The sequence below is a fragment of the Brassica napus genome, chromosome A6 (assembly GCF_020379485.1).
Source record: "Brassica napus cultivar Da-Ae chromosome A6, Da-Ae, whole genome shotgun sequence".
Classification (NCBI taxonomy): Eukaryota; Viridiplantae; Streptophyta; class Magnoliopsida; order Brassicales; family Brassicaceae; genus Brassica; species Brassica napus.
In genome coordinates, this window is record NC_063439.1 from 26,033,192 (window position 1) to 26,051,274 (window position 18,083).

The 18,083-nt window shown below is 35.3% G+C and overlaps 5 protein-coding genes across 9 annotated transcripts; 2 read left to right on the forward strand and 3 right to left on the reverse strand.

The window, feature by feature from the left end:
- Positions 1-1,319: 1,319 nt before the first annotated feature.
- On the forward strand, positions 1,320-4,560 carry LOC106369322 (expansin-A15-like). The gene is made up of 6 exons (XM_048781265.1): positions 1,320-1,547; positions 1,663-2,027; positions 2,123-3,013; positions 3,126-3,259; positions 3,341-3,653; positions 3,738-4,560. Exons 3-6 carry the CDS (start codon positions 2,889-2,891, stop codon positions 4,042-4,044), a joined length of 879 nt encoding a protein of 292 aa, XP_048637222.1. The 5' UTR covers positions 1,320-1,547; positions 1,663-2,027; positions 2,123-2,888; the 3' UTR covers positions 4,045-4,560.
- LOC125610035 lies at positions 1,506-2,318 on the reverse strand. The gene has a single exon (XM_048781690.1). The coding sequence runs from the start codon at positions 2,316-2,318 to the stop codon at positions 1,506-1,508; it is 813 nt and encodes a 270-aa protein (XP_048637647.1).
- A 1,139-nt stretch (positions 4,561-5,699) lies between the features above and the next one.
- On the reverse strand, positions 5,700-8,922 carry LOC106363877 (mediator of RNA polymerase II transcription subunit 8-like). The gene is made up of 3 exons (XM_048781268.1): positions 7,875-8,922; positions 7,657-7,781; positions 5,700-7,579 (listed from the first exon to the last, which is right to left on the reverse strand). The coding sequence occupies exons 1-3, from the start codon at positions 8,030-8,032 to the stop codon at positions 7,449-7,451; spliced, it is 414 nt and encodes a 137-aa protein (XP_048637225.1). The 5' UTR covers positions 8,033-8,922; the 3' UTR covers positions 5,700-7,448.
- Positions 8,923-9,138: 216 nt separating this feature from the next.
- LOC106369323 (agamous-like MADS-box protein AGL30) lies at positions 9,139-12,084 on the reverse strand. Of its 5 annotated transcripts, none has more exons than XM_048781267.1 (12): positions 11,846-12,084; positions 11,510-11,695; positions 11,366-11,422; positions 11,271-11,289; positions 11,101-11,159; positions 10,962-10,983; positions 10,799-10,860; positions 10,628-10,724; positions 10,465-10,539; positions 10,269-10,381; positions 9,757-10,180; positions 9,139-9,549 (listed from the first exon to the last, which is right to left on the reverse strand). In XM_048781267.1, the coding sequence occupies exons 2-12, from the start codon at positions 11,692-11,694 to the stop codon at positions 9,478-9,480; spliced, it is 1,185 nt and encodes a 394-aa protein (XP_048637224.1). In that variant the 5' UTR covers position 11,695; positions 11,846-12,084; the 3' UTR covers positions 9,139-9,477. The 5 variants fall into 5 exon arrangements, with proteins under 5 accessions (XP_048637224.1, XP_022543674.1, XP_048637223.1 ...); XM_022687953.2 differs by having other exon boundaries at positions 10,962-10,977; positions 11,095-11,159; XM_048781266.1 differs by having other exon boundaries at positions 11,366-11,425.
- An 880-nt stretch (positions 12,085-12,964) lies between these two features.
- LOC106369326 (transcription termination factor MTEF1, chloroplastic) lies at positions 12,965-14,103 on the forward strand. The gene has a single exon (XM_013809467.3). The coding sequence runs from the start codon at positions 13,030-13,032 to the stop codon at positions 13,885-13,887; it is 858 nt and encodes a 285-aa protein (XP_013664921.2). The 5' UTR covers positions 12,965-13,029; the 3' UTR covers positions 13,888-14,103.
- The last annotated feature ends 3,980 nt before the right edge of the window (positions 14,104-18,083 follow it).

Below are 18,083 nucleotides of genomic sequence, written 5' to 3' on the forward strand. Positions count from 1 at the left end.
TTTATTTATGAAAATGGAAAAATTGGAGTACATGAATTCACGTAAAGACGAAGGCTATATTTTTTTTGTTCAAAAAACAATGATTTTCAACTACATAAACTAAACACGATTAATGGTGGTACATAATACTGACATAACATAAATACTATTTTCACCGATTAAAAACAATATATTGCAATCACTACATTCAAATATATAGAATCTTCAAATATTTCATGGTCCAAATCAATACATTTTTTACTTAGAAAAAAAGAAGGATTACAAAAGCTTCACTTAATTTTTAAAGTATTTTTTTTAAGCAGTGTTTTGAAATAAGATCGGATCTGCTGGTCGGACCGTGAATCGCTCTTCTAACCGGTTATGGATTGTGTGAAAAACCGAATTTAAGTTAAACTGTTAACCCCAGTTAAAAAACGATCAAACTCACTAAAACCATTAACCTAGTTTGATATTAAAATTTAGATTTCTCGAATTCAAGTTAAGAATAAATAAATAAATTGCACATTTAAAAAGCACATAAAAACTCATATTGTTTTTATTAACTATCAAAATAAATTAGTTTTCATTATATTTTTATATTATTTTGAAGTTTTCATTTTTATTTTCATATCATTTTTAGATTCTAACAATGATATAAAATTTATAAAAATAATTTTATAGTTATGCATATATAAATAGTTATTTAGTTTACAATTAAATTAAAATTTAAAATCTGGTTGAATCAGTTGGATGGTCCGACCATTGACTTAGCTACAATACCGAGTGAATGTCTGGTTTTCAAAACATTGTCTCTACAAATTTGATTCTGAGCAATTACGTAGAAGAAATTTAACAACTGATTTTTGTCCATGGTTGAATTCAAAAAATAATTGTTACCTCTAAAAGATGTATTCCACTCTCACATATAAGAGAAAATCGTACATTTTGGTTTTTGTTTTTGTTAATTGGAAAAGTGATTGTGTTTCTTGACCGAAATTTGTTACACAAATAACCTTAATACATTATTGCTTTCACCCGAAATAAAATAAAGTTTATTGATTTAACAACATTTCTTGTTTTAAAAGGAGAGTGAAGAAAAAGTAGAGATGGCCCAAAAAGATACTAAACGAAGAAAGTTGCAGAAGAAGAGTCACACGCTTCCAAAGTTCTACTAGCCATCAAAACCGCCTGCAAGTTTCCTCCCATGTGCTCTCTCTCTCTCCAAAGTTATTATGTGAGGCTCGTGATTTTTTTTCAAAAAGTTTGCAGCTTCTTTTAGGTTTTACAAACTTTTTTTTTTTTTTTGAAACTGGCTTTCATTAAATGTAAAATGCAGAAAAAAGAAAAAGCTTACAAAAGCCTAATGGCAATAGTTTAAGAGCCTAGCCCAGTGGAAACTCATACAGTAAAACCCATTAGTAAACCCATAGCTTTAAGAAAGTGAAGAGGCAGCGTTAAAAATCGAGCAAGGTCTTATGACCCACATCCTTCCCTTCCCCGGACTCCGTGAGTTGATCAGAAACCAGCTAGCGGACCCATAACTGCATCATGGCTGAGGAGATCTTGGGGTTAGTTTCCCTGTAACTCTGGATTTTATTCCTGAGCTGGTGATCAACGATTGAGAAAAGAGAGTCAATCGATCTAAATTGGTTAGCATGCAGTCTCTGATTTCTTTCATTCCAGGTCCAATAGAGCGCCGCTTGCCACGCAAGGAGTGACAGAGAAGTAGCCGGGTTTGGAGTGGCCAAGGAGATCATTTGTGCCAGCGAGCATTCCCAATTTCGAGACGGTCTGATCCTACATCTCCCAGCGATCATAGTCAATAGTTGAAAGGTGAAGTTGCATTCCCAGAATAGATGATCCCTTGATTCTGCCGCTGTGTTGCATAGGAGACAGGTATGAGACACCTGCAATCCCCATCCGATCATTCTATCTCTCGTGGGTAGTCGATTTTGTACTATCATCCACGTGTGGAAGCTGTGTCGCGGGATTCTCCGTTTTGGCCAGACAACTTGAGCCCATCTCACTTCTTCTATCCTTCCTCTGAGGTAGTGATACATCTCACCAGTTCTGTACTTATCACTTATCTTCCCATCGATTTCCCAATCATAATAATCAGGCACATCGGTGAATTCGATTGTAGTGATAAAGGAGAGAACTTGAAGTTGGGCATCTGTACGCGCTTGGGGAAGCTGCCAGACGCCATTACAATGAAGTGAGGCCAGTGTTGCTGTCTTTGGGATTCCTAATCGAGAATTCCCACCAGCTAAGTACTCCTGCAACATCCCAAAAGGACTCCAATTATCTATCCAGAATCTCACACATTCTCCATTCTCCATTACAAACTTTAAAAACAAATTTCAAATACATCTGTAGAAATCATCACACGAAAGAAAAGAATCCTACCTTTTTGTTGCTTTGGTGGTAGAATCAAACTTTGTAAAACTTAAGCATTGGTGAAATTTTTTTGAAGTATGTCAAAATTTGAAATTTAAATTTAGTAGATAAGCAAAAGTAATTTAATGCAGTAGTGGAACGTACGTGTAGAACAGATGAGCAAGCAAACAAATTTAATTAACAAAACATTGAATGATATTTAATAGACAATAACTACCAAATTTAAAGTAACCAACCTTCATTATATATTCGGATACAACACAAAAAAACATCAAGGCAAACGTCCCCAAAACCTTCACAATACACCAACATTTTCTTCACAGATTCTTCTGAAATCACACGTATAACATCCAAAAATTCTTGTTCCTGTTTGTATAAAATATAATAAAAGAATATTTTTTGTTGATAAATTTTTTTTCTTTTAAATAAGAAAATAAACTAGGAAGAGTTGATGAAAGTTAAAGCAGTAAATAAGGTTAAAGTGGTAAATGAAAGGTCAAAACATTCTATAAATGCCACTCCAACCATCAACCTTCTTCTTCACTCCCATCAAAGCAACTACCTCTCTCTCCTTCACTTCACATTCCATTTTCCCACTCTCCAAAAAGCTCTGCACTTTCTCAAACAGAATGTTCATGTAAACATCTCTCTCTCATTACATTCCCTCTTTAATTCTAACTGTTTTTTCTTACATCTTGCTAGTAATGTCGTGAGTACTAATTTTGCTTGATATTTTTTTTCAACTGCAGGGGAAAAATGAGTCTTTTGGGGATTTTCCTGTTGGGTTTTGCTGCAATGGCGTCCTCTGTTCATGGGTACGACGCTGGGTGGGTCAATGCTCATGCCACTTTCTACGGTGGAAGTGATGCTTCTGGAACAATGGGTATGTTTCAACTTTCAACAACTCTTAAACAACACATTCCATATGTTTTGATGAAATGCCTCACCATTTCTTGTTCTCTAGGTGGCGCTTGTGGGTACGGGAACCTTTACAGCCAAGGTTACGGAACCAACACGGCAGCGTTAAGCACCGCACTGTTCAACAACGGTCTTAGCTGCGGCGCGTGTTTCGAGATCAAGTGCCAGAGCGACGGCGCGTGGTGTTTACCTGGTGCAATTGTTGTTACAGCAACAAACTTCTGTCCTCCCAACAACGCTCTGCCTAATACCGCAGGTGGTTGGTGTAACCCGCCGCTTCACCACTTTGATCTCTCTCAGCCTATCTTCCAACGCATTGCTCATTACAAAGCTGGTGTTGTCCCTGTTTCTTACAGAAGGTAAACACACACTTTCTTTTAAACTGTCGTAAAGTTTCTATCTTTATGTACTGTTTCTTAACTTTTTGTACATTTTATTTGTAGGGTTCCGTGTAAGAGAAGGGGAGGTATAAGGTTCACAATCAACGGCCACTCTTACTTCAACCTTGTCTTGGTCACTAATGTCGGCGGTGCTGGAGATGTTCGCTCTGTGGCGGTTAAAGGTTCAAGAACAAAGTGGCAGCCAATGTCGAGGAACTGGGGGCAAAACTGGCAAAGCAACAATCTTCTTAATGGTCAAGCTTTGTCCTTTAAGGTTACTGCTAGTGATGGTCAAACCGTTGTCTCCAACAACGTTGCTCCGGCTAGCTGGTCCTTTGGACAAACCTTCACCGGCCGTCAATTCCGTTAAAAGTTGTGTCAGAAGTTCGGTTTATGTAGTTTTAGGGTTTGTGTAGTGTCAAGGACAGAGGATAGAATGAGTTTGGGAGAAAGAGGGTTTAAGGCTCTGTTAGGGTTTTAATTGGAGAGCCATTAAACTTCTTCTTTCAACTCTAAGGGTAAAATGGTGAAAAGGGCTTGTTTTATGAGGGCTCTTTTGTCATTTTATGAACTAGGGTTATAGTGAGTATTGAGTAGTGTGGTGTGTGCGTCTTTTAGCAAAGGGACCTCTATGAAATGGCTTCCTTTGTTTTTATCTACTTTTTTTTACCTTCTGTCTTTTGGTTTGAAAAGCAGAAGTGGGTAGGGGCAGAGGAGGAACTTCACCACCCGCCATGTGTTTTTCTTTTTCTTTTGGGTTGTGTTTTGTTGTTGTTATGAAGTTTTAATGTAAGGGCTGCTTAATCAGCATACTTATGGGCTTGATAAATGTTATGTTACCAAGTATGAACTTTATGTTGTTCATGTGATATCATTTTCTAAAACTTATTCACTTTCCTGTTAAAGAACATTAATTCTTGAACTTAAACTCTAGAAAGTTCGGTGAGTATTAATGTAGGTAAAGTGAATCAAGATACTGAAATAGCACTCCAATGGATAATAATGTAATGCACCATGTGATTGTGAATATTCTCATCAACAATGCTACAAAAACTTGTAAGTATCCCACTTAAAAATAAACAGAGTGATCACCTACTTGTAATAGTGATGTCAAGAATGCCGTTTTCTTCAGAGACGATCAAGAATGTAGTTAGTCTTGCTCAGTAGCTAGGAAATGGCTTGTGGAGCATATAGTATATAATTTCAAACGACAATGAGTGTAGTAAGTTCACATCAACATAAAATTTGCAAATTATATAAAAAACCGGTCTAAAAATATTTTATATGTATTTGGTGGTTTGCAAATTTTATGTTGATGTATGTAAACTGCTTAGGAAATTTCTAGGTATTTTTTTAATATAATTTGGTTACATATAAAATATTTTTAGACCGATTTTTATAAGTTCACGTCAACATATCCATGTTATAAAATGCATCTAAAGAAAACTAAGATCTGTTACTAGTATTCACACTTTTACCCTGTTTTAAATGTATATATATTATGGAGAAAAAGTAGCTAAGTTTATGCACCCAAACGATTTGTATTAGTTAGTAGGATGCATATTATTACAAAATGGGAATGATGACTAACAAAATAATAGAAATTTATCGTAAATTGATCTAATGACTAAAATTCTTAGATCATTTAGTAAAAGTATAAAAGGTCATAGAATCAAATCATGTTGGTAAAAGTATTCACAATAAAGAAAAGTTAATTTGATATTGTTTGGACCTGAGATGTATAAAAACTTCTAATTATTCAAAAAAATGATATTGACATATAAGAAACATGGCGGTTTTATATATAAAATACAATCTAAACTGTGAAAAATATTATAAATTTATTTAGAAAGTTTAAAATATCCTTAATTTTAAGACAACATAAAATCATGATTTAATCTTTTTGAAAACGTAAACACGTAGAAAAAGTTCATTAATATGTGCATGTGACTGTTACTATAAATGTGTCATGTTATGAATGAAAGGACGGTGGAGGAAGCTGCAAGGCTGTAATCCATGCTCGAATCTACAAAACGTTTTAAGCTAAAGAGACATTTCATAACTTCTGCTTTGTCTCCTTTATCTATCTGTCCGTTTCATTTCCAAGCTTTTTATCTGTGTGTTGCATTTACTTCATGACAATATAGCTGTATTTTTATAGAGAAGAAGAGAGACAAGAGAATCTGCACTTCTCCTCCATTTGTCAGATTTCTCATCATCGGAGACTTCTTGGTGTTAGCATTTAATTCGTTTGGCCAATCTCATCTTCATCATTATTCCATCAGTAGATCTAGTTTTCTAGTTATTTGTGTTGAGGATTAATAATGCTACTAATCAACTCTTATAGGCTGCCTTTATCATATCATCAAATGGTATATTACTTTTTTGTATAATGTTAACTTTCACACAATAATTTATTTTTCGTTTTGTCTTTGAACGTAGAATTAGACAATTCTAAAGTATATTTGATTCAAATAAAACTAAAAGCGCAATTCAAATTCAATGTTCTACATATATATGATGCCAAACCTAAGTACATCAAAATTAAACTACGCCAAAAATAAGAAAAGTACATAAAATGCATTATTTCTAAACAAAATTGAGTTGAGAAGAAAACAAATTGTCAGAAAAATTCAGTAACTTCCGAGTCGCTGTTTTTGAGCCCTCTGTTCAGAGTTTGGAAACAAACAGGTAAATAAACTTGATGGACACGTCGCTGTTATCGAGTCCCGTGTACAACAAAAAACGCGTTTACGTTTTGTCGTGTACCCATCAACGGCGTCGAGATTGCGACGTCACTAATACGTGTCGAACACCAGAGAGTCCGTCAGTTCTAAACCGATCCTACACCGTCCGATTTCTGCTTCGTGTTTCAGGCCGCACGTTGTGAGAAACAAGAGTTACAAAATAGGGGAAGTACATAACAAAACCAAGTGGTCGGGTGTTATATCAACAATATCATCATAGTAAGAATGGACCAGACCCATTAGGCTATCATCATAGTAATAATGGACGAGACCCATTATGCTAACGTTTTAGCTATATACAGTTGCAAAAATAAGGCCCATTAAGAGCCCGAGTTATACAAATGGGACTATTTTTATTGAGGGTTTAGGCTGTAGATTCTGCTGATTGGTCTGCATATTTCAATACTCTCCTCCTTGTTGTTGGTGCTGCTGCTGTTCTTCTGGTTGCTGAGACTGAGACTGTTGTGTTTGCATCATTCCGCTGCTGTTAAACACTGCAAGAAACGGCATGCAAGGGAAGATAGTTAGATAATCGTTAAAGAACGAAAGAAAGAACAAGGATGGAGTCTAGCTTGTTAGGTCTTATACCTGCATCGTTGACGAATAGCGCATCTACCATATGCGGTGGAAGTTCCGTGGTGATCTGTCTCTGGTCTGGAGGCAGTCTTATTCCTTGAGCCACAAGTATCGAATTTAACAAAATCAAAAACCTAGCGTCTTACTTAAAGCAAATGTTTCAGTACATGTTAAAAACTGAATCTCCCTTACCTTCACCTTCGTTTACAGCAGCTCGTAGCATGTTCTCCTGCTCCCGAATCTTTTCAGCTTGAGCTTTATCCATAGTAGTAGGAAGCATAGAAGGACCTCCTCGTTGGGGGGCCAGTCCATAAGCTTTACGAGCATCAGCTAACACTTTCCCTGCATTTCCACAAACTTCTGCAATCTTGCCAATCCTCTCCTAGTAAAAAAAAGAAACAACCTTCAGTAAAAACTCCTAACACAAAGAGATATACGCACACACAAACTCTCACACCTTTAGGGTTTCGATTTGCATTGGCACAGGCAAACTCTGAACATCTTGAAGCAAGTGATCAATCTTGACATTGTTATCAGTTTCCATCTCGGGGAGCAACTTGGAAGCCAACATAACCGGTAAAACTGAACATCACACAAAACAAAGTTTCAATCAGTTTCGTGAGCAAAAAGCATCCATTAGAAAGGATCATCGATCATACTTGAAGCATTCTCAGCGTTCACGTTCTTCGGAAACACAACAAGGGCCTTGGAAACTTGTTTGACTTCTTCCACAAGGATAAAGAGGTCGAGATTTATCATCTTGTATCGCCCTAGAATGTCCTTCCTGCAAATACACAATCTTGTTTCTTGACTGACAAGAAAGAAGAGATAAAAAAGCTCAAAAGGAAACCAATGTGTGGAGTCTTGAGGATGGGACCATTTGGGAGTAGTGTTGGTTTGGGAATAAGCTTCGAAGTCTTCAAGGATTCGAGATATGGCCTTTTGTAAGCTCTGCGTTTGTCTCTTTACGTAGTCAAGATTCAGCTCCTCAGCTACCGGTGGAGCCTGCTGTTGCTGTGTCGTCGCCCTCTCCATCTGTACACAGATTGCTTTGAAGGGAGTGTATGGGAGAAGACAAGAGAGAGACCCGAGAAGTTCGTTGGAGAACTGAGATCGAGCTCTTTTATATTAATATAAGCTTTTTAAAATATGGGCTCATGATTTCTATCCAAAATTTGGGTTTTAACAAAGTTCTTTCCAGGGTTTTAATTCTTTCCTATATAAACACCATATTATATTCCACAAAAAGAAACTTCCATATTCTTGCACTTTTTTTTTGTTGGTTGTAATTAATATGTTAAGATTGTATTATCATTTTCAATTTTTAAAAAAAATAAATTATAGAATTATATGAGTAGCAGAATAAAAGAAATACAAACTACAACAGTAAAATACAAATACAGTTGTGGAGACCTACTTGCTTCTTGTGTAACCTATTGCTTGAGCTACACTGTCCTCTAATTATAAGTACATCAATGTTGGTGTTTTGTGACAATATAAGCTCAGTGTATTTATCTACAAATTTAGTGAAGCCTCTACATCCCAAGCATATTGAAATTGATCTACACTTTGTCAGGGAAAAAGGGGCAATGAGTCAAAGGTTCTTCATGTTCTCTCATCTCTATAATATGCTGATATATTTCACTAACGTACTTCCAACTTCGCTGTTCACAAACTTTAGATCCATCTTTACCGTCCGCTGCACCGACGATCTTACTGCGGGAAGGTAAAAAAATATGCTAATATTCTTTCTTTATTTAGTCTTCTCGTATATACTTCTGTTGCATTACTTCTCTCATACTTTTGGAGATTTCTTAACAAAATGCTGTGCACAAAAAAGAAAAAAAAATCTTAAACATGATGCTATTATGTACGTTGTAAATCAAGAGAGAATACAGAAACTTTCACCAACTACAGGAGGCAGCCTCCTCTACTCAATACCCAAAGCTCACAAGCACCTGATTACTCTAACCTCCAGTGAGACCACCAAGACTTGAACTCCAAGACAAAGTAACCGCTCTTATTTAGAGAGGCAAGTGAAACAAAAGTCCGCCAGAACCACTGACTAGATAAACCCTGCATAACGAAAAGAAACCAACACCACAAAAGAGGCAATGCTCTCAAAGACAAAAAGCTATATATACATGTAAATGTATTTGTTATGTTTTTAACTGAAATAATAAACATCGTTTTTGTTTTGTTTTACAAAGAATGAATGGTAGAAAAAACAAAAAAAAAAGACACAAAAACTACAGTTTTGTAGGAAGGGAAGGAGAGAGATTTTTCTCATCTCTGGCCGTCACGGCGTTACTTTGACAGCCTCCAAAGACAACACTAAACATATCTGCCGGAAACACACAAAAAAAAAGGGGAAACCTCTCTTGTCTTTTTTTCATCAAAAATCCCAGATTCTCTCATCCGATGGAGAAATTATGTATAGAAATTAATAATCACGTATTGTTGCAATCTACCAGCAGCATTCACACCACTGGTTTTGCTTCTTCTTGGAACCAACTTAAGAACTCTGCAGAACCTTTTTCTTCTCGCTGTATCTGACAAAAAAAACATTGGAGACTTCTTCAACAAGATGTTGTATCATCATCATTCATCAAATCTCTCTCTCTCAGTTCGGTTGCTGCATCTATAAAAAGAACGTCAAAACAAATATCAAATCATGTTAAAACTAAAAACCCATCTTGAATCACTTCAAAGGTTTAGATTTTGATGATGTTTGAAGAAGAGAAGAATGTATCTTTTACCTGTGAAAACAAGTATTCGTCCAACATGGAGATAGAGCAAGGCAAGGAGCTGCTGTTAGAACCAAACCTTGCCTGGTTAGCAGTGTTGTTGTAAACAGAAGATCCAGGTGGCGGTGCTTCGAAGAATCCATTCATATGGTACTCTCTCTGGTTCATTGGAAAGTTAAAAACGGGAGGAGGATGAGGAAGAGGAAGAGGCAACGTTTGGTGATGATTCAGATCGTTCTGCAGACTGGGAATGTATGGGATAACGCTATTATCTGTGAACTGCTGCTGAGTAATTGTTTGTGGTTTCAAATGTCCGTTGGTTAACTCATCAAGAAAGCTTGTTTCTTGACCTGAAATCGTAATCTCTGGAGACTTCCCTGTCCCAAAGTATCCTGGATAGCTCCCAAATGAAGAACTCGCTGAGCACTCAACTTCCCTTTAGAGTATACACAATTATTATTATTTTTGGTTAAGATATGATTCAGAGTTAGAAAGAAAGAAGTGAGAGTTTTTTTTTCACTAACCTCTGTGGGATTGAGTTGTGTTCCTCAGTGACAATGTTGGTTGTGTTGGTATTAAGAATCCATGGCATAGATTGAAGCTGTTGTTCCAAAGGAATCTGAATCCCATCTTGCAACTGAAAGTTTTATAAGTCAGAGATTTGAGATTCAGATTGTTCTGAATGAGAAATCAAAGAAGAAATCATTCTGAGTAAATTACCAAGCTGGTTGACCAATCTTTAACAAAGTTTGCGTTTTCGATTTGCATTGCGTGTTGCTGCTGTCCAAAATGTTCCTATCAACCAAAAAAAAAAAGAAGTTTTTGAATTTTCCTTTTCTGCAAATGAAGTTATGTTGAAAAGGTTTCTAAAACAAAGGATTACTTTATGCGCACGCAACTGATCAAGGGATTGCCTGATCGAGATTTCGAGCTGTCCCAAGTCTTCAACGTTGTTTATCTTATCAGGCTCTGTCCAATAACTGCAGAACATGATACAAACAAGTATGAGAACAACGTAGGAACATCAACTTCAGAAATATCTTTTTTTTTTTACCGTAATCTTCCATGTATTTCAGAAATTCGATCTTGCAGAATCCTTGCTCGAGTACTCAAGTCCTGAAACAAATACGGTTTTAGAAAAATTCTAGGCTTTGGCAAAATCTCATAAACGGTAGAAAAAGAGAAAAAAAAAAATAGAGTCTTATAATGAATAATACCTCGGTTGTTGGATTACTGGAACCATAGAAAGAAAAAGCAAACAAAACAAAGAGAAGAAAGTTAAAAAAAAATCATGTTAGAGATTATGAAGCTAATGATTTTGTTAATGAAATGTTTATTTCTCCTACTCACCTAGAGGATATAAAATCTCGTATATTTACATGGTGATCCAACTTTTGGAAAGTTTTCTTCAAGGTCTGAGCTTTCAAAAGACAAAACAATTTGAATCAGGGACCAAACAAACAAACAAGCTTCTCAGAATCAAAATCAAATTAAGAGTTTTGTTTTGATTGTGTGAAACAACTTACTTCAAGACCCTCGATCTTCCTGTATTCAAAACCAAACAAGTGAACAAAGCGGAAAGAAACATATCGAAAAGAATCTCAAAAAGAATCAGCCAAACCTTTTTGCTCTTTCCTCTGGTGTTACTTGAGAAAACTTTGCAATCACCTCTTCAATGCTACTGAAACAATAATAAAAAAAAACCCACAGCAAATCAGAACACAAACCCAATAGAGACATTATGTTCTAGAGAACAATCAGTTACCTTCGTTGAGCGCAACATAAGGAAGGTTTACCAGTAGGAGAGAACATAAGAAGAACAAGATCAATGTCGCAAAGAACAGAAAGCTCGCTAGCCTTTTTCAAGATCCCATTTTTCCTTTTAGCAAACGTGGCTTGGCGCCCTGCTGTGTTCTCTAACTTCTTTATCTTCAATTTCACCCTTCCCATCCTGTTCCAACCAAAACAAAACAAAACACACACACATTCAACGAATCACCCAATTGGACAAAGAAGAAAAAAAATGCGACCTTTACAAACGTTTTGGAAAACCCTAATCGGGAATCTGAATGGGTGAGGAAAAAGGAAAGGGGAAAGTTACCTAAAGAAGCAAATTTAAACGCCAAGCGGATACTAACCATGAGGGGAGGTATTAAAAGGGAGCTCTTTAGAGAAGAAGAAGAAGGAGAAGAAAAAAAAGAAGGAAGAATGAAAAGCAGAGGTAGAAAGAGAGACAGAGAAGAAGACGAATGCGGTTTACATGAGACTCCGTAAATTACGCTCTTCTGATAGAGCTCCTTGAGAATAGGGATCCCATTGGACAAACAAGAAGACGAACAACACAGATTGATTATTATAATCAATTAAAAAAAAAAAAAATTATATTACCATTTTACCCTCAACCCATCGTTTATCTACTCAGTTAGGCCCGAGCGGATATTGGTTCGGTTCGGGTATTTCGGACTTCGGATAGTTCGGGTAGAGGCTACAGAATCCATTTACTATTTGATCTATTTTTGGTTCAGTTCGATTCAGTTCGGATAGTAAAACTAAAAACCGGAAAATATCTGGAAAATATCCAATTCTTATTTAGTTCCAGTTTGGGTTAAGGTAGGTCGAGTAATTCAGATAAATATCAATTATTTAGGGTAACATATCAGATAATTAGGATGATTTAGATAAGAATTTCAAATATTTCGAATTACTTTGGATATTTCAGATAAAATTATTCGGATAGTTTTGAATACTTTCGAATAATTCAGATATTTTATAATAATTAGTTATCTTCAACTATTTTTGGATACTTTTAACAGATCTTTAAATTGAAAATATATATTTAACTATTATATATATAATTAATATTTTATATATTCGGGTATCCATTTGATTCTCGGTTCGGTTATTTCAAATATAAAAATATATAAACCGTTCAGGTATTTGAGGGTTTTGGTCTGATTCTAGTTTCGAGTATTTCAGTTCGGTTCCAATTCGGTTCTTCGGTTTTGGTATTTTTCCCATGCCTAACTCCAGCTTCAAGAGGAAAGATAAATGTTTCTTTTAAACCAAGAGATGACGACGTTTCGATGTATCTACCTATTATTACCATTTTATCCTTTATCCATCGTTTATCTACTAAGCTTCGAGAAGAATAAACTAAAAAACTCTGAAAGCAAACGACGCCGTTTCGAAATGTTATATATATATATTGTTATTACCATCTTACCCTTACTCCATCAGTTATCCACTCAGCTTGAACTACAAAAAAAAAAAGAACCTTTTTCGCTGATGATGTTTGCACGGTGCTGTCTTCTCCCGCCGCCGTTTATCTCCGCCGTGAGAACCCGATGTTTCGCCGGCGAAACTTCCGACACCGGGCTTCTCTTCCGAGAGAAGCTCATCTACCTCCAGGACCTCAACGTCGACCCTCACAAAGCCCTCCGAGTAAACCCCTCTCTCCGCGCCGCCCCAATCTCCACCGTCGTCTCCGTCGAAACCCTCCTCTCCTCAACCGGTCTCTCGAGACCCGCCGTCGGCCGGATCCTCGACATGTTCCCCGATCTGCTAACCTCCGACCCCGAATCCGACATCTTGCCCGTGCTTCGCTTCTTATCCGACGAGATCTACCTCTCCGACGAAGACATCCCGAAGTCGATAACCCGCTGCCCTCGCCTCCTCATCTCCTCCGTAGACTTCCAGCTCCGTCCCGCCTTGGCCTTCCTCAAAACCCTCGGCTTCGTGGGGCGCGACACTGTCACCTCGCGGAACACTGTTTTGCTGGTTTCGAGCGTGGAGCGAACTCTAATCCCTAAAATCGAGTTTCTTGAGGAAGGGTTGGGGTTTACGAGGGATGAGGTGGCGAAGATGGTGGTGAGGTCTCCGGCGTTGTTGACGTACAGCGTGGAGAACAATTTGGCTCCGAAAGTTGAGTTCTTTATGGAGGAGATGCGTGGAGATGTCAAGGAGCTGAAGAGGTTTCCTCAGTATTTTTCGTTTAGCTTGGAGAGGAAGATTAAGCCGAGGCATAGGTTGCTTAAGGAGCACGGGATCTTGATGCCCTTGTCGGAGATGTTGAAGGTTAGTGATGGACAGTTTAACCTTTGGCTTGTGGAGCTTCGTCTTAGGTCTGTTGAAAGGAGATTGTAAAAGGGTTTCGTTCTTTGTGTGTGTGTTGAGCTTGTTTTGTGTTCTCTTTTGTACTTTGAGACACTTCGCTTGAGCTAGTATTGACTTAGGGAAATGTTTAGTGAGATCATGGAGGAATGTATTTGAGAACTCAAAGTTATGTTGTAGTTGTCTACGGATGTTGGAAGATGTGTACAAACTCAAGTGCAGAACTCTATATTAAGCTTTTTATGCTCTCTTTACTGAGATTTTGAGTGTTGAATTGCAAAAGTTTTGGACTTGAGATATTATTACATGACACTTCACTTGAGCTTGTATAGAGTTTTTGTTATGAATATTAGATTGCGGAAATGTTTTTTTAGATCATTAAGTTTCGTTGAAGTTGTCGATGGTTGTTGGGATTTGATATGTGAACCTCTTAATTTATGAAGTAAAGTTGCTTAACAATGAACTGGTATTACATGTTTTTGTTTCAAAAGATTAGGCTTGGGGGAAATGTTCTGTTAGGTCATGTAATGGGTAACTGCTTTGAAAGTGTGTGTTCTCAGGATGTCTAAGTTAAAGATTAGACTGAAGGGAACAAAAAAAGAAAAGAAAAGAAAGTGAAAGTCATCTCTCTATGAGAAAAAAAAAAAAAAAAAAGAAAAATACAATTACAAAATTTTTAAAAATTCTCCTCTGAATCAGAATCACTAGAGTCGTCATCAATTACCACTTCTTTCACCTTTAAACATGCAACTCGTATCTGCATTGAGGACACGTGGAGTTAATAATCAAACACTTCTTTACACACCGGAAGTGATATTTGTGCTCACATGGCAACTCCGCTGCCATCTCACCATCCGACCATTCCTCTAAACATATGGAACACTCTCCTTCGTTCTCCGAGATCACTACTTGTGGCAATGTCTCCACCGTCCGTCTCGAGGCTGGCCTCCTCCCATGTACAGTGGACGTAAATGTTGATGCTAGCACAATTCTGTGGCTCGATACTCGCACCGTTCTCGTCAATGTCTGCACATAGGTAATCAGTGATGAGACTGGTACTGTTCTTGGTGTTGACGTCTGCACATTATTCTCCAATCTCGATGCTGGTGCGGTCCTTGGTGTCGATGTCTGTACATTCCTCGTTAGTCCTGACGCTGGTGCAGTCCTTGGTGTCGATGTCTGTATATTCCTCAGTCCTGACGTTCGATGTCTGCACATTCCTTGTCTGTATCGAGGCTGGTGCGGTCCTTGGTGTGATTGATGCTGGTACGGTCCTTGGTGTCGACGTTTGCACATCACCAGCCAATCTTGTCGCTGGAACGGTCCTTGGTGTCAACGTCTGCACATCACTAGCCAATCTCAACACTGGTGGCGGTCCTTGGTGTCGCGTCTGCACATCACTAGCCAATCTCGACGCTGGTGCGGTCCTTAATGTCGACGTCTGCACATTCCTATTCAATCTCGAAGCTGGTACGGTCCTTGGTGTCGATGTCTGCACATTCCTGGTTAATCTCGACACTGGTGTGGTCCTTGGTGTCGACGTCTGCACATTGCTCGTTGGTGTTAAAGCTGCTACGGTCCTTGTTGTTGACGTCTACACATTCATAGTCAATCTTGAGGCTGGTACGGTTCTTGGTGTCGACGTCTGCACATTACTAGTCAATCTCGACACTGTTGGGGTCCTTAATGTCGACGACTGCACATTCCTAGGCAATCTGAACCTTGGTGTTGACAAGGACATCTCTATATTCGATCCTCGTTAACGAGGTTAGCTAATCCCTCGATGGCAACGGCTCGAATCACCGTCAATGTTGATGATGATGGCATTATCATCGTTGTAGACTATTGTGTTTTTTTTTTTTGAAGATATACCGAATTTATAAAAATATTATCGGTAGATTCACTTTTAAAAGTAACTTAAAACCAGACAGTAGTCAACATAAAGACTTTCGAAAAATAAAACCACAATCCCAAAAATTGTTCAATATATGAGTTATATTTTCAATATTTAATATTTACTATAATCCAAAACTTTCCTAATAATCCAAATCATACCTTTCCTAATACTATAATCCAAAACTTTCCTAATCTAAAATCAACCATAGTTAATAGATGATTTTTGCTTACAATATACTAGGATAAGACCCGCGCTTTGCGCGGGATTAAGTTATTATTTTTATTATATTTTGGAGAATGAAATAATAGTTTGGCTTCATTTGGATTAAGGGTGTTCAATCCGGATATCGGGTTGGTTTCGGTTCGGTTCGGTTTTTTTCGGTATTTCGATTAGTAAAATATAACTACTATTCTAAATCTATATTTACTTTGACTTTAGTCTTTCACATACTTTTGAAAGATTTCAACTCGACGACTAAATTGATCAGCCAATCTTGTTGCTTTAAATCATTAGTATTTATATATATATATATATATATATTATTTAGTTTGAATATTTATTAAATAAAAATTCATATGCGTTATATTTTATGATCATTTGTAACTTATTATAAATAAAAAAAATCTATTGATCACAAAATTTTCAGAGTGGGAATATTCAAATTTCTAATAATATATAGACATTTTGAAAAATTTAAAATATAACATATAAGAAAAAATATAAATGTTTTTATTATATATTTAATGGGATTTTTTAATATCTTTCAATAATATAAAATTAAAAAAAAAAGCTAAGATACCAAAATTGTTATCAAATATTTATTATTCATAATAATTAATTTTCATATATACGTTAATCATATTAGGTAATTTCGTAGCTTCTAATTAAGGAAAGTGCAAAAAAAAATTTGGTAGACTATTTATCAATTCGATAGTTAGTTTAATAAAAAATATAATGTAAGTTAAGATGGACCAACCTATTTTTCTAAGAATAGTATATTTTATATAGTCATTTATTAAATGAGAATTTATAATCATACAGTTCTATGATCATTCATATCATTTTATAACTGAATATTTAAATCATCGATAACAAAATTTTCAATGTGAAATCTTTAATAAGTTTATAATTTATAAATGTTTTTGAAAATTCATTGAAAGTTTTAATATTAAAATATTTATGTAATCTTATGGTATATAGTATAATCTATATATATATGTTTTATTATTAAATGATATTTTTTACTCATATGGTTTTAAAATCATGTGTATCTTCTTATAATATTAAATAAAAGTTCATATTAATACAATTTTATGATCATTTGTAACTTATTATGACAAAAAAATAATCTATTGATCACAAAATTTTCAGAGTGGAGATCTTCAAATTTCTAATAATTTATAGACGTTTTTAAAAATTCAAAATATAACATATAAGAAAAAATATAAATGTTTTTATTATATATTTAATGTGATTTTTAAATATCTTTTAATAATATAAAATTAAAAAAAAAGAACTAAGATACAAAAATTGTTATCAAATGATTATTATTCATTATAATTAATTTTCACATATACGTTAATCATATTAGGTAATTTCGTAGCTTTTATTTAAGGAAATTGCAAAACATTTTTTGGTACGTTATTTATCAATTCGATAGTTAGTTTAATAAAAAGTGTAATATAAGTTAAGATGGACCAACCTATTTTTCTAAGAATAATATATTTTGTATAGTTATTTATTAAATAAGAATTTATAATCATACGGTTCTATGATCATTCATATCGTTTTATAACAAAATATTTAAATCATCGATAACAAAATTTTCAATCTGAAATCTTTAATAAGTTTATAATTTATAAATGTTCTTGAAAATTCATTGAAAGTTTTAATATTAAAATATTTATGTAATCTTATGGTATATAGTGTTTAATCTATATATATATTTATTTTATTATTAAATGATATTTTTTACTCATATGGTTTTAAAATCATGTGTATCTTCTTATAATAAAAATGTTAAACCATTGATCATTAATTTTTAACATAATAATTTTAATAGTTTTAGTCATTTATTGTCGTTTTTAAAAATTCAAAATATAACATATACGAAAAAATCTAAATTTTATTTTTATTGCTAATTTGATTGTTTAATTTATTTTAATAATATAAAATTAAACAAAAAATGATGGAGGAGATATAAATTGTTATCAAATCTTTATTATTAAAATCATTGATTGTCATATATATATATTAGTCATTTATGGTAATTCCGTAGGTTTTATTTAAGGAAAGAAAATAACATATCATATCATTATATCATATAGTTTGA